The sequence below is a fragment of the Tupaia chinensis genome, unplaced genomic scaffold (assembly GCF_000334495.1).
Source record: "Tupaia chinensis unplaced genomic scaffold, TupChi_1.0 Scaffold000520_1, whole genome shotgun sequence".
NCBI lineage: Eukaryota > Metazoa > Chordata > Mammalia > Scandentia > Tupaiidae > Tupaia > Tupaia belangeri.
In genome coordinates this window covers 731,450-748,099 of record NW_006160033.1, presented here as the reverse complement: position 1 = coordinate 748,099, position 16,650 = coordinate 731,450, and the positions used below count along the sequence as shown (strand labels likewise).

Here is a 16,650-nt window from a genome sequence, read left to right as displayed (position 1 = left end):
TTTATTTACTTTTAATAATTATTTTATTGAACTTCATTTATTTATTTATTTTAATTTGACCAGAAAGAGAGAGAAAGTAAGCTTCCAGGTCTGGGACTTGAACCGTGGTTGGCCATGTGGGTGTCCAGTGCTTCAACCACCATGCCACCTGCCGACCCCAGGATGTACTATTTATAATAAAACATTTTAAATTAAATTAATTTCACTTAATTCTGCCTTCTAAGTCAATATATTTTCTAGTTTTATTTTAATTTGACCAGAAAGAGAGAGAAAGTAAGCTTCCAGGTCTGGGACTTGAACCGTGGTTGGCCATGTGGGTGTCCAGTGCTTCAACCACCATGCCACCTGCCGACCCCAGGATGTACTATTTATAATAAAACATTTTAAATTAAATTAATTTCACTTAATTCTGCCTTCTAAGTCAATATATTTTCTAGTTGGAAATGTAACATTCTAACAAAGCAAAGACTAGGAGAGGGACACAGTGAGTGCCTATAAATAATGTACACCATTTGTATAGTAAAGAGCAAAATAAAAACATTCAGAAATTTTATTCTAAAGTACCCAAGGACAGTTTCTAATATTTAATTTACTTACCTTTATACTGTGATGTACATAGTCTACCTCTCAATAGGCAGCATGGGCGCACCCAGAACACTGTGCCAACACCTCTATCATCACAGAATCATATAATATCATAAATAATTATTTTCATGTCAGTATCCATGTTTAGACCCTAGTGAATTCTCTATTTTCAGAACCCTAATACAGAGCCAGGCACATAATATACATTTGATGTTTACTAAAATCTCATTATAATAAAGCAATAATTGAGAAATAATAAAGAGGTAAATTATATTCCAATAATTGTATTTTATCAGAAGAAAAAACTATATATATTTTCCATCAAATGAGAAATGTTTTGTAATATCAATTTCATTTTCTCCTACTCAGTCATCGAATTCTATTTATGTTCTCAAAATATATTTCTCTTGTCTGTCTCTTCTCTAATCCTGTCCTCATCTCCTCAAAACAAAAATTCCAATAGCTGGCCTTTACAATAGCTTTTCTCTAATACTCAACCATATGCCATAATAAATTGAGTAAATCTACATTTCCATCTTTTTATCAGCTGAGAAAAAAATAGAAACTAAGAAACAGTCTACTTTTTAATTGTACCAAATATAAACAACTCTTTGCTAGCGTTTAAGGTTCCTTGTGATACAATTCCACACTGTCAATCCAGATACTTATGCAACTGCTATATAAATGCACAGGGCTGAATCTAAGACAATCTATTCTCTTATGAAGTTTATAGAACAGTGTCTTAGCTTTACAAGTAGCTATAATAATTAGTAGATTATGATAGTGCACTAAGAATATATACAAAATGCTCTGAATATTTAGGAAGAGACAACTTCTAGTAGGAAGGATCAAAGGAGATCTTATTAAAAAGGCAAAAGAGTTCACCTTAGGAAAGAGGAACATCTGTGCCTCTAATACAGGAGGGAATGAACAAAAGATGAGTAAAGAAGGAAAACAAAAACATGCGGAGGTAAGCCGTTTCAACACTTTCACTGTGAGGTACACCTTCTCCATAAAGTGAAGACATGAGCAAAATAGACAGGGAAACAGAGCATGAGGATTTGAAGTTTTAGTTATCCAGTCTGTGACATTTGATGACAGAAAGGTACCTAAGAAGCAGCAATAAAAGACATCTGAGGGTAACTACATGAACTTTATTTAGCATACAATATATGAAATGACTTTGTTACTAGTTATTCATAAAGCTAGAATCAAACTCAACTGGCTCTCTATCAAGAAATCTTTGAGCCAGCTAACAGCATGGTGGTAACTCAATTCTGCACAATACTGGACCCACACAGAAAGATCCTGGGTTCATATTCTGAAGCCTCTGTCCTCTCCAGGCTTGCTTGTGATTTGGGCTGGCTGAGGCTTGGGGTGGATCATGGAGTGAAGACTCTAGTGGGGATACCCATCTCTCTTTGCCCTCTCGTGGAAGAAATAAATAAGGAAATAGAAAGTGAAAAGAAAAAAAAAAAAGAAATCTTTCTTCAATAACTTCACTAATTTGGTCCAGTTAGGTGTTTCCTCATTGACACAGAAATATGATATGCTCATTCTTAACCTCCGTGCTGTTAGGCTGCCCAGGCTGTCATGCTCACGGAATACATTTTTCTTCCATAGTGAGTCCAACACATTGCTCATGAAGCTTTCCTTGACCATTCTATCAAGACCTTATTGTTCTCCCTATAAATTAAACTCATGGCAGCATATATATATATATATTTTTTTTTTTACCAAAATTGGTATTTAATTATATTTGGCCTTATGTTGTTAATTGTTGCATAGATTAGTTATCTCCCTAGCAAGAGAAAAAAAAATCCTCTAAAGTGAAAGGCCTTTTATTTCTCTTTCTCTACAGAATTTGTTTCAGTGTTCAGCACACAGCAGGCATTCATTTATACTTTCCTAACAATTACAGAAGCTAAAATATTTTACTAATTGCCCTCCTTTCCATTAGGAACAGTTTACAGAAAATTACATGCAAGTCCCACAAAAATCTCTTTTCTTTAACCCAGTCTTATTTTATAAAACAGTATGTTTGTGAAACACAGACTTTACTGAACATAATTTTAAAATATTGTTAGATTTACCTGGTCTAACTGAATATAAATTAATTTTCTACTAGTATTTATGGAATATTTTCCAGGGATACCCAACTCTGGAGAAATCCAATCTTATAATAGATATCATCTAGGAAGAAAAGTACTAACAATTCAAACTTTTTGCATTCTGCCCACTCTACTACATTTTTTAAAATATAAAATAGATGAATTTATCTTATTCTTTTTTAGATAACCATAGTTTGTAGTCTAATAGGTAGCTATTAAATGCTTTCTCTAAGCATTTATTCATGTGTATACAATGTAGGAATTTTTTGTTTCTACATTTATTTTTAAATAAATCAGACCTATATGCTTTCCCCTTCACATAACAGGTCACGAAACTATTTTTCTATGCCTAAGTACAGATATGCTTCTATTTAAGCTCTGTATTCTGTGTATGTGCATGTCACTGGCTATCTAATTGGTGCCCAACTGGCAGCATGTTTCTAATTCTTAAAAACGAATTATGCAATGAACACCTATCTGTGCATGTGTGAAAATATTTCTGATGTGTCACAGGGATACAGATATTTTAAATTTTGATAAACAGTACTATGAAGTTGTATTAATTTCATTTCCACCAAAAGCGAGGAACCGTGCCTATTTATTAACATCCTTACAAAATGAGAAGAGATGGTATCGACATTTTATCCTTTGCCTATTCCATATCTATGGCCACTGCTAGAGAAAGAATGGTAAAGGTAGATATTTTCCTACAAGTAGCAATCATGTGTGACTATAAAGAAAATCTTTTTGTAAAAGTTTAATTTGCTGGGAACCAGCAGTTAGCGTAATGGCTATGTCGCTGGACTCCCACATAGTCGACCGCGGTTCGTGTCCCGGACCCGGTGGCTTAAAACTCACGCCGGGCGCGTGTGCGTGCGTGCCCAAGATCCCGAGAGGAGAATGGAGGAGAAGGGATTGTGGCGTGACCATCCCCCCTGGGGGGTGATTTCTCGCTTTCTGTCTCTATGTCTCTCTCTCTCTGTCTGTCTGGCGAGCGCACGCGCCCTACAATGAAAATCTCTCAAAAAAAAAAAAAAAAAAAAGTTTAATTTGCGTTACGTAACTGAAGATAAGAGATTGCCAACCTTAAAAAAGAATTCTAAGGAGGCAACACCATCCCTTTTTCTCTGCCTTATATCACTGCTTTCTCTACAGAATAAAGCTATTCCACTGTAATAAAATGGCTGAAACATTTGACAAGAGGCTTTTGAAGTTTATCAGAACAGAAAAGGGCTTACTGATAGTGGCAAGTCCCCATAATTTAGCTTCATCAACTGAGTGTCTCATTCAATCACTATTTACAATAGAACAGTAGATAAATACAGCATGTTAAGTGTTATTTATTCTCACTAAAATCTAAAAACTTTCTGTGGTAACAAAGATTAGTATGGTAACCAAATTGTAGATGTCTATCAAGTCAGAAGTCCAGTAAATATAAAAAGATACTTGAAACTTCTCCAAAACTAAATAATTCTTAAGTTTCTCACTTTAAACCAGAATAGGTTCCTAGAATTTAAAAAAAATATCACAAAATAAAAATAATGAATATGATAAATATTCTTGATTTAACTATCACACACTACATACATGTGTCAAAAAGTACACTGTACCCAGGGGATGGCAAGTGGCATGGTGTTTAAAGGTACTGGACTCCCAGATGGCTGACCAAAGTTCAAGTCCCAGACCTGGTGGCTTGCTTTCTCACTTCCTCTCTCTCTGTCTCTGATCAAACTGGAAAATAATAATGATAATAATAATAAATAAAGTTAAATAAAATAATTCTTTAAAAAATATTTTTAAAAAGTATACTGTACCCAACAACAATGTATGATTAAATGTAAGTAAGAAATTATTAAGATTTAATTAAAAGAAAAAGATATAGTGAAATTGCTACATGACAACAGTACAAAATTAGTGCTAATTTAAATAAAAATAGTTACATCTAAGCTTCCTGGATCTAAATTCTTTCTTTTCTCTTTCATGTGGTAGAAGGAGTAAAAGTTAAAAAAGAAATAACCTATGGGAATATTCTAGTATGATGGAGAATTCCACATTTGCAAAGGTCTTAACATTTTGTTGGGAGCATGGTATATCCAAAGAGTCATCCATATTTTGTCAAAATCCATTACTCTCAGCAAAATCAAAGATGTTTTAAAAAATTGACATGGTGGTTAAGGCACTAGACTCCCACATAGTTGACCACAGTTCAAGTCCTGGACCTAGTGGCTTGAAATTCAGGTCAGGCGTATGTGCGTGTAAGCCCAAAGTCCTGAGAGGAGAGTGGAGGAGAAGGGACTGTGGCATGGCCACACCCCCCTGGGGAGTGATTTCTCACTTTGTGTCTGTCTCTCCAGTGAATGCACACACCCTGAAGAAAAAAACCTCTGAAAAAAAAAAATTAGAAAGATATGTCAAAACTCTTCAATTCCAGAAAAGAAATCTTGACATCAGAAGTGTGGCATTTACTGTGAGTCACCCTCTACAGTGGTTTAACTCTAACCCCTTTCAATGAGTGGTTTTAACCACAAACTAAACTGCTACCTAGGAATCAAGATACAGTTTGCTTTTAATATTAAGCCATCTTGACTAAGAAATAAAATCATTGTTGCAGAATTTCTGTGGTATAAATGTAGGCTGATCATTGCCAATCATGGACATTTAGCTTTTAAGTGCTTAACTTTGGCTATAAATTGTTCTGTGTTCTGCTTTGACAGCCTGCTTTCTTATGCTGTCAGATTTTTAAAATATGGTGAAATAGAATGGCTATGAATTGAAATTAGATGCTTTCAATTTCAGCAAGTATAATCAACATCTTTAGGTTAATTCAGTATAACTTTTGAGTAAGGCTCTAACTAGGGTGGTCTTAATCTTATTTTTAAAAAGTAACAAAAAATGGTAAAGACACATGGCTCTTAGATGAAGTATAATCAAGAGTACAACTATTTTTTTCAGTAACATTAAACTGAAAAACTGAAAGCAAACTGAAAAGTAATGCAAAAATTCTTTATATTAAAATCCAAAAGAACATCATCAAAAAGAAAACTATTGGGTTGCTAGAAAAGGCATGATGCATTTTTGTACAGAAAAACATGAAAAATAGTCTAATTACCTAAAACCTAAACTACTAAAACTATACTTGATAAAACCATTATTAACAAAATTTCCTTAGATCCCAGTGCAACAAAAAGACCTCTGTCAATTGTTCTGTGTCCAGCCTTGAACACAATATTTCATTGCATATTTCTTTGTTTATCTCATGCTGGGGAGAAATGAAAGTAAAATATTATTTTCCTGCTTTAAACCTTTCCTCCACTGAAATCAACAGAGATTTCTTAGAATATTTTAAGGATACCAGTTGGGTTTATTGTTTGAAACAAAATGATGGCTATAACAAAGCAATACTTTCTTCTATTCATAGCTAATTCTTGAATTAAAAAATATTACATGAAAGATAACATACTTTTTATTAATTGACAGAGCAATTCTCTCTTGTGAATTTAGCACAAGATTTAGTCTAGGGAAGAATGTGTAGGGCTGCTACTATAGGACTAGCACAAAGTGTCCAGGATAGGTGCTGAGTTTGTTTTTTATTTTAAGTTATACTTTTCAAGAACTAGACTAATATAAAATATAGGAAAAGTATCAGGAGAACCACATTCCAATTTAAGTTTGTCACTGTTTTGGGTAAACCTCTGTTCTCAAAAAAATGAGACAGAAAAATCACAAAGACCAATGAAGACTATTAAGGGAACAGTAGATGGACAGTGGTTACATTGCTGGACTCCTACATAGTCGACAGCAATTTGAGTCCCAGAGCCGGAGGCTTAAAACTCACGCCAGATGCATGTGTGAGCATGCCCAGAATCCCGAGAAGAGAATGGAGGAGAAAGGACTGTGATGTGGCCATCCCCCTTGGGGGGGTGATTTTTCATTTTCTGTCTATCTCTTCAGTGAGTGTACACATCGTATAACAAAAAAAGTCTTTAAAAATAAAAATGAAGACTACTGAGATTTTTAACAGACCAACATCCAAATGTTCAAATTTCTCACCAAACCTCAACCTTCTGCTACATAATAACTAGCTGTATGATTTGCTGACAACTATCAAGGCATATAAAAACAATATAACAGTATTTAAACTTTTGTTATTGTTAATGTTTTGGTTCTCAATGATTTCTAATACATACCTATAAATCTGACCTCAAAGAATATGCTAGAAGTGAGGTACATGTGTTATTTTGAGATGACATCTTAATTCCAAGAGATTAATAAGGAAGCCAAATGTTTTATTAATAAGCACATTTAAATCACAGAATTACTTCTAATAGAAGACAGAATAAACATCTAAAAAGTAAGGAGTAAGAAGGGTATATGGAATAGTTGACTTTGTCAGAATACACTCCAAATGGTCCTAGTGCTGCTTACCAGAAGACTTTTCTATCTACCACCATCTATGCTTTCTCTATGTGCCAGAACTAGTCATTTTCGTACTGTAATTGCATCCCCCTATGATGATTTAATAAGATAGGGATTCAGAAACATGCATAAAAATATTTAATAATAAAATATTATTAGACTATTTGAGAGAAAACAGGGCTGACTGATGACTATGCCCTATATGTACATTTGATAAGATGAAGAAATAGAGAAATTTAAGTAGATATTTAGGAAAAAAGAGTTCTAAGTAGTGAGATTAGAAGTTCGAAGATCCCTGGGGGCCAGCAGGCAGCATGCTGGTTGGAGTGCTGGACTATCAATGAGAAGGTAGGAACATAATTTGACAACATTTTTAGTATTTTAAATTTTGGATCTCTTATTTGACTTGCAGTAGGATAAATCAACATTTTGCTTTTCTTTATAAAACTGGGCAAGAAATTACACTTTACTTTTAAAAAAGACAGTGCTTTCATATGACATTTCACTGAAAAGTGATCGTGTTGAGATTATGTACTTCTTAAGTATTTCTTGTCTCTTTTACTGTCCCAATAGTTGGTCATTCAAAATAAACAGACCTGAAGCTAGCAAGCGGTATATGGTTGTGGTGTTGGACTCCTACATGGCCAACCATGATTCAAGTCCTGGACTCAGCGACTTGAAACTCACGCCAGGCATATGTGTGTACATGCCCAAAATCCCAAGAGAAGAATGGATTGTGGCATGGCCATCTGCCCTGGGGTGGGAGTAGGGGGGTGATTTCTCACTTTCTCTCTGTCTCCAGTGAGCACATGCAGCCTACAGCAAAAAAATCTCCCTAGAAAAAAAATAAGAAAAAATAAACAGACTTACAAACATATATTTCAATGTAAGATTATATAATACAAAGTAAATGTTTAGTATATAATTAAAGAAAACCCATACTGAAATAAAAAGCCTAATTAAATAGATTTAGATTCGGCCTATAAAAGCAAAATATGGCTCTGAAAGATTAATACTAATAAATAAAATGTAGTTATTAAACTTCAGAAGATATAATCCTTTGAGTGAAAAGTTTAATTCACTCATAGTGGGGAGAAAAAATGAATCTGCCTCATCATTAAACATAACAGAACTTCCCCTTAGTTCTAGTAAGATCTTCAAGAAAAGGAAGTTGTGGGCCAGGAGGTGGCATGAAGGTAAAAGCAGCTAAATCACACATGACTGACTGTGCATATTTGAGTCCTGGACCTGGAAGCATGAAAAACATGCTGGGCATGTATACCCAAAATCCTGAAAGAAAATATAGGAGAAGGGATTGTGGTATGGCCATACACCTTGAGGAGTGATTTCTCAGTTTCTCTCTATCTCTCTGTCTCTCTTTATGACAAGTACATGTTCCCCATAGCAAACTGAAAAAAAATAAATAAATAAAAATAAAAAGGAAATAAAAGAAAATTAAACATGATTCATATCCATTCAAATTGTTGTTCAAGCATAAAAGTTAAAAATTACAAACAAACTAAGAACTACAGGGATTACTGTTCTCATTAATTATTTGTTAGAAAACTACTACCAGTTTGACTTCTGCCAACCGAAAATGACCTAGACAACTATGGCAAAAGGGTGGCTGATGAACATTAATACTAAAACAAAAATGGAGATTAAGTAATCAAAATATATTACTTGTCCTGATGACATAACTAACAAAAATTGTAAGGAAAAGAGCACAAGGAGGGGGAGGGACAGGAAATAGAGTAAATTGATTGATTTTCTCATCTGTGCCATGATTGGCATTTATGAAACACTCCAGCTAACAAAAGTAGACTACACATTCAATTCAATTTACATGTGGAGTATTTACCATAAAATAAGCCTCAATAAAGTCAAAAGGATTCAAGCCATACAAAATATATTCAATTATAAAAAGGTCCATGGGAAATTGTCAAACACTTGGAAACTAAATAATATACTTCAAAATAAACCACAGATCATAGAAAAACAAAAAGGTAAGTTATTAGGTTGTCAGGAAAGTCACAGTGTATTTTTCTGTTATTCTAAGTCATATGTCATGACTTTCCTGACAATCTAAAAGAAAGTATTTTGAATGAAAAGGAAAATGTTACATATAAGAATTTATGGGATACTGCTAATTTAATAGTACTTTTCTCTATGAAAAGAAAGTCTCAAACAATGACTCCAAGCTTACGACACAAGAAATTACAAAAAGAAATAATAAAGTTCAAAGTGCAAGTCAATGAAATAAAAACCAGAGAAACAATAGGAAAAAAAATTAAATGCTGAGATCAATAAAACTGACAAACATCTAACCAGAATGATTAGAAAAAAGAATATACAAGTTATTGATATTAGAAATGAGAGATGTAGAGTTACTAGAGATTCTATAAATATTAAAATAATAAAGAAATGTTATTTACAAATTTATGCCTTATAAACATGACAATTTAAATTCAATCTATATCTTTCTTGAAAGATTTATATAATCGAGTTTGTACAAGAAAGAAGACAGCAACAACCTGAATGGTCTCATAGCCATTAAAGAAACTGAAATTGTTTTTTGTTTTTTTTGTTTTTTTTTGAGAGGTTTTTGCTATAAGGCACGTGTGCTCACCAGAAAGAGAGAGACGAAGAGACAGAAAATGAGAAATCACCCCCCAAAGGGCATGGTCATGCTGCAATCCCTTCTCCTGTATTCTCCTCTCGGGATCTTGGGCACACATGCACACGTGCCTGGCGAGAGTTTTAAGCCACCAGGTCAGGGACGCAAACTGCGGTCAACTACATGGGAGTCCAGCAACATAGCCATTACACTAACTGCTGATCCCCTGAAATTGTTTTTTAAAATACTCTAGTAATAAAACATTTCATTGATCAGATGCTCTCACTGGTGAATTTTACCAAATATTGAAACAAGAAATAATGCTATTTACATAGAAATTGTTCCAAAAATTGAAGAAAGGAGAACATTCAAAACTTAAATATGATCAGCATTACCTTGAAATCAGAACTAGGGACACCAGCAGTTAACGTAATGGCTATGTCGCTGCACTCCCATGTAGTTGACTGTGGTTTGAGTCCTGGACCCAGTGGCTTAAATTCACGCCAGGCGCGCGCGCGTGCGTGCATGCGTGCCCAAGATCCCAAGAGGAGAATGGAGGAGAAGGGATTGTGGCGTGGCCATCCCCCCTGGGGAGTGATTTCTCACTTTCTTTCTCTCTGTCTTTCTGGCAAGTGCACACGCCCTATAGCAAAAACCTCTCCAAAAAAAAGAAACCGGAATGAGGCAGACAGGTTTTATAATATTTGCATATATATTATAAATAATATATTCAGAACAAGTATATAAATCTGATTTTTAAAACTACTATCAAAATGTATCACTTTTCATTAAGCAATAAGAGTCTTATTAACCTGGGTTTTTATCATGCTTAAGGAAACATTATAAAATTATATATTTATTAGTTTCTTCACTGTATCACCTCTATTCTTTTTATACTACTTCTAGTTTTAACTTGTATAACCTTAACTTTCCACTTACTTTGTATATATTTTTATCTTTTTGTTTTAAACTTTAATAGACTTCTACTTTATTCTATAGATCACCATTTTGGTCTTGGTTCTATCATTATGTTCTATAGAACTTTCCATTAAATTTTATTTGGCAAAACATGTTTCTAAGGACTATATTTATTCTTTGCTTCCTTTTTTATCAGTTTTATTATGTTTTATAGATGCAGCATATTTCTTTTCCTTGCTTTTTCTTTCTTTCTTTTTTTTTTATTATTGCCAGAGGGTACATGTGCTCACCAAAGACGGGGCGGGGGGAACAGAGCAAAGGTAAGGGAGGCAGCATCCCCTAATGGGGCACAGTCATGCTACGATCTCTTTTCTACTTCTGTATCCTGTTGGGACTGGAGCACATTTATGTGCCCAGTGTGTTTCTTAAGCGACCAGGGCCAGGATTTGAACCGTAGTTGGCCACATTGGATCTAGCTCCCTTAACACTAAATAACAGTGCCAGCCATATGCTCTTTTTCTTATAGGGCTATTCCTTTTTGTTCATTTTGGCTATTTCATTAGATTTTTTTAAAAGAGAAAAAAGTAAAAAATAATTGTACTCTTGCCCTATTGTCTGTCTTAAACCGGAAATCTGATTCTCTTATTTATATAAAGAATTTGGTACAATATTCACTACGGATATTAACAGAACAATTAATTATATGTTACAGAAAACTGTGCCTTTTAAAGAAGCATCTAGATCATAAATCAGTTAAGTAAACTAGAATATTTAATTTGTGGATGAGCAGATGTCATAGCGGTTACATCACTGGACTCCCACATGGCTGACCGCAGTTTGAGTCCCAAACCCATTGGCTTGAAACTGACTCCAGCAGCATGTGTGTGCATGCCCAAGATCCCAGGAGGAAAATGGAGGAGAAGGGATTACAGCATGGACACCCCTCCCCCCAGGGGTGATTTCTCACTTTCCCTCTCACTGTCTCTGGCTTTCTCTTTTTCTCCAGCAAGCACACATGCCATTAAGGTCAAAACCTCTTAAAAAAAAAAAAAAGAAAGAAAGAAAGAAAAAGAATACTTAATTTTCTTCTACTACAAATAATAATATTTCTACTACAAATAGTAATATAACAGAAATAGCCATGGGCCAAGAATCAAAGACACAGGTTGTAATGACTAGGAATTACATTCAAGTTTCAGTTTGCTTTTCTAAAAATAGTTATCCCAAATAACCTAAGACAGTCTATTCAACTTATTAAAACACTTCCTAACATTGGCTTCTCTTGCAAGAAATAGTAGGTAATTTAAAAAACTGTCACATTAAAAAATAATAATAAAATTGGGACCAGCAGTTAGCATACTGGCTGTGTCACTGGACTCCCACGTACTCGACTGTGGTTCGAGTCCCAGACCCGGTGGCTTAAACTCACGCTGGGCACATGTGCGTGCGTGCCCAAGATCCCAAGAGGAGAATGGAGGAGAAGGGATTGCGGCGTGGCCATCCCCCCTGGGGGGTGATTTCTCACTTTCTGTCTCTCTGTCTGTCTGGCAAGTGCATGCACGCTATAGCAAAAATCTCTCCAAAAATAATAATAATAATAATAATAATAATAATAATAAACAGAAACTTCTTCTGAAACCATAATTAGAGAGCTAACAAGATAATGATTAAATACAATGCCAGAAACAAGCTAGGAACTCAGAAATAAGCAAAATGCTGGAGAGAATTTTGTCCTCAAAGTGTGCTTCCCTAATAAAAAGACACACCTGAAAGGCAAAAATCATGCTGTGTCAAGGGTTAAAACCTAGGGCCAGCCAAGGGTGGGGACGCTAGTAATCAACATCCACTGCACCCTACAGAGCTGCACTCTACAGGGTCAACTGGAAGTAAAAGTCTTCCAATCAGTTTGAAGCAAGTCTTTGAATCACCTGGCAGCCTAGAAAAATCTCAAGCCTTGAAAATGAACTGATTAAAGCAGTTCCTCTATCTACCTGGCAGAGCAAACAAAAATCCTTCTGGAGAAAAATAACATCATCAGAGGCCTCAAATGATTTAATAATACCTTTGAAATATTCATTACTGAAATTATGTAGTACAGTTATAATTTATTATCCTTGGGGTCAGCAGGTGTCATAGTCTTATAGCTAGATCCCACATGGCTGACTGAGAGATTTGAATTCCAGGCCCAGCAACTTGAAAAACATTCTGATCACTTGTGTATGCCTGTCCAAAATCCCAAGAGAAGAAGGGACTGTGGGATGGTCATCCTTCCTGGGGAATGATTTCTTACTTACCCTCTATATATCTCTATCCACCTCTCTCTGGTGAGCACATGTGCCCTATAGCAAACTTACGAAAAAAAAAATATATAGTATCTTTATACCATATCAATAACTCAAACAGTACCAGAATTTTTAAAATTCTTTTTACTGGAACCAGCAGTTAGCCTAATGGCTATGTCACTGAACTCCCATGTAGTCAAACACGGTTCAAGTCCTGGACCCGGTGGCTTAAATTCACGCCAGGCGCATGTGCGTATGTGCCCAAGATCCCGAGAGGAGAATGGAGGAGGGACTGTGGCGTGGCCATCCCCCTTGCGGGGTTATTTCTCGCTTTCTGTCTCTGTCTTTCTGGTGAGTGAACGTGCCCTGTAGCAAAAGCCTCTCAAAAAAAAAAATTATTTTTACTGTTTGTATAAATATATTGGCAAAATAAATAAATGAAAGAAAAAAATATTGGCAACTGGAAAAATAAACAGAATTATATGAATATAGAACCTATCATGGTTAGCTTAAATCAACTTTTTGCAGTTTGACAGTCTTGAAAACACATTTCAAACTTCAAAAGATATCTACTTCCTCAATATTACAGATGATCAAAATTTAAACTACACTGGCTGTTTTAAAAACTAAATAGCAGGGCTGCGGCCAGCAAGTGGCATGGTGGTTAAGGCACTGGACTCCCAAGTGGCCAACCATAGTTCAAATCCCAGACCTGGTGGCTCGCTTTCTCACTTTCCCTCTCTCTTTCTGTCTGTCTCTCCCTGGTAAGCACACAAGCCCTATAGCAAACTTTAAAAAATAATGATACTAATAAATAAAACAATTTTTTAAAAAAGTTAAATCATGGACCTGTGGCATCATGGTTAAGGTAGCTGGATCCCACATGGTCCACTGTATAGTTCAGTCCCAGACTCATCAGCTTGAAAAAAATATCCAGGGTATGTACATGAATGCCTAAAATCCTGAAAGGAGGAAGAAATGGAGGTGAAGGTATTGCAGTGTGATCATATCCCATAGGGATGATTTCTCAGTTTCCCTCTTTCTCTGTCTCTGCCTCTCTTAGGGAATACATGTACCCTCTGGCCAACAGTGATTAAAAAAAAAAAAAAATCACAGGGCCTGCAGATGGTGTAGTGGTTATGGCACTGGATCCCACATTGCTGACTGTGCAGTTCGAGTTCTGGATCCAGTGGCTTGAAAAACATGCCAGGTGTATGTGTGTGTGTGCGTGTGTGTGTGTGTGTACGCACACGCACATGTGCCCCAAACCCAGAGAGAAAAGAGGAGACTATGGCATGGCCATCCCCCCGGAAGGTGATTTCTCACTTTCCTTCTCTCTGTCTCTCTCTGGCAAGCATGTGTACCCTATGGCAAAAATCTAAACATACACACACACACACACACACACAACTCCCAAATTAAATAGCAATGGTTTTATTTTACAGTGTGATTTATTTAACTAAAAACGAGACTATACTAAACATAACAGCGAGCAGTATTTGTAAGTAAGCAAAGAGAAAACTCACCCATTTTGCAATTCAACCTATAATAACACATTTTGGGTCATCAGAAAAGTCATGATGCATTTTTGAACAGAAAAACAGAAAAATATGCCATGACTTTTCCAATGGCCCAATATATGTAGCTCAATATTCTGTCTTCTTCATAATCAAATTGAGCTCATTTCCTCAAACCTAATTATTTTCTCTGTAAAGTAATAAAACAGTGATTTAAAATTACCATCTTGTAGAAGTTTCACTACATTGATAATTTTGAATTTTAATCTCTAATTCTTATTACCAATATGGATCAAAATAGTCCATTTAATATCCAAGTAGCTATAAATATAAATATCTTCTTTTTACTTTCATACCTATAGTATCTGGGAGATCTAGCAGTTCATTGTGCTGTAAGTCAAGGTTGGTTATCTGTGTACAGTTTCCAATCTCCTTTGGAAGGTGTTCAAGTTGATTGTGAGCTACATCCAGCGTAATGAGGTTACATAATTCACCTGTAAATTGACCAACATAAAAATTAATAAGCATTACTAAAGAATATATTAGATAATACTTGTAAACAAAGGAGTAAAGTTTATAATTTCTAAACATAAATAACTGAAATCAATCTTATTAGGTACGCAACTTTTATTTAAATATAGTAAATTGTTTAGTGAATGCTACTGTATTGTGAGAAGAGAAAAACCTTTTTTCTACAACACAATTATATTTTCTTTCTGAAAAAGTAAAAGTCAAACAAAATATAAAACTTATTTCAAAATGATATCTGCTTAATTTAAAATATATCTTCAGCTTATATTATATCTTTTTTTTTCAGAATTTCAGTCCTGCCAAATTAGACAGATCAGAAACAAAATCCCAAAAGGGCTATACCTTATGAATAAGACTATTTCTCAAGACTAAAAAAGGTGCTATAGGATTTTTTTTTTTTTTTGGAGAGGTTTTTGCTATAGGGTACGTGCGCTCGCCAGAAAGACAGAGAGAGTCAGAGAGATAGAAAGCGATAAATCACCCCCCAGGGGGAATGGCCACAAAGCAATCCCTTCTCTTCCATTCTCTTCTTGGGATCTTGGGCACGCACGCACACACGCCCAGTGTGAGTTTAAGCAGCCAGGTCCAGGACTTGAACTGCCGTCGACTACATGGGAGTCTAGCAACATAGCCATTACACAAACTGCTGGTTCCTGAAAGGTGCTATAGGTTTAAGAACATAACTAAACAGAACCATCCTAAAGAGAGCTAAATTCAAGTCTCTACATAGTCAAGGTGACTCAGTAGCAACTTAACTGCCTAGTAGAACAAAATATAACATTTTTCAGAATACAATCACAGACTTCATAAATACTATAATATCACCTACATATCCTTTTCAATCAAGAATTACTGGACTAACTTCTATTCTGGTCATAATGCAACTAGAAAATAAACAAAATATATGAGAAAATGGTTTGTAGATAGAAGACAACAGCCATACATGACTGTGTTCCCTTATACAACAGAAAAACTATGAGCCCTATGATTAACTCAAGTTCCTGCCTAAAGTCAGGTTACAGGTCACAAAAAAACAGGGAAGGAATACTGAACAAAACTCAATAGTTTCACTAAGTTGTGGCAAAAGGCATATATTTAGGAAAGCCAACCTGTAAACATAGAGATGTGTGTGATCTGCAGGGAAGTATCTTTCAGTCTTTGCCCAATTCTAAACTGCATATATATGAAAACAAGTAAAAGCCTGTCAAAGAACAAGCTGAAACCAGAAGCCTAAACAATTCCCTGCAATCACACAAGGCTAAGACTAGTTTTTCCTACAAGCCAGAAAGGACCTTATAATCTTATCAGGGAGAATACTCAGAAAAGTTATTTATCACCTTAGTAGTGGGGCTAAAATATCAATATATCTAGACTTTAAAACTGCTGAAACCACCATAACAAAATTTAGAAACAAGCAAAAACAGTTGCACTTACTGTGATGATTATGTTACTTTTATTGGACCTTTATTTTCTTGTTTTCTATGAGGAAACAGATAATGTACCCTTCTTTATGTATGCCCCAAATCCATGTGTCTAAACTAAACCTTACAAATCATAACTCTTTATAAGAAACATTACATTATATTTTTAAAGAAATCTGATTTCTAGCTAATCCCCTGCTCGAAATAAAATTAAAATATTCATGACATTACCATTTTTTTTTTTTGGGGGGG

The 16,650-nt window shown here is 35.1% G+C and overlaps 1 protein-coding gene across 3 annotated transcripts in view; it reads right to left on the bottom strand.

The window, feature by feature from the left end:
• Nucleotides 1–16,650, bottom strand: part of SHOC2 (SHOC2 leucine rich repeat scaffold protein) — a 115,891-nt gene that overhangs the window by 31,898 nt on the left and 67,343 nt on the right. For all 3 annotated transcript variants that reach the window (XM_006156861.3, XM_006156859.3, XM_006156860.3), the window contains exon 3: nucleotides 14,803–14,940. In XM_006156861.3, the coding sequence (XP_006156923.1) occupies nucleotides 14,803–14,940 (138 nt within the window). The remainder of the gene's footprint in view (nucleotides 1–14,802; nucleotides 14,941–16,650) is intronic.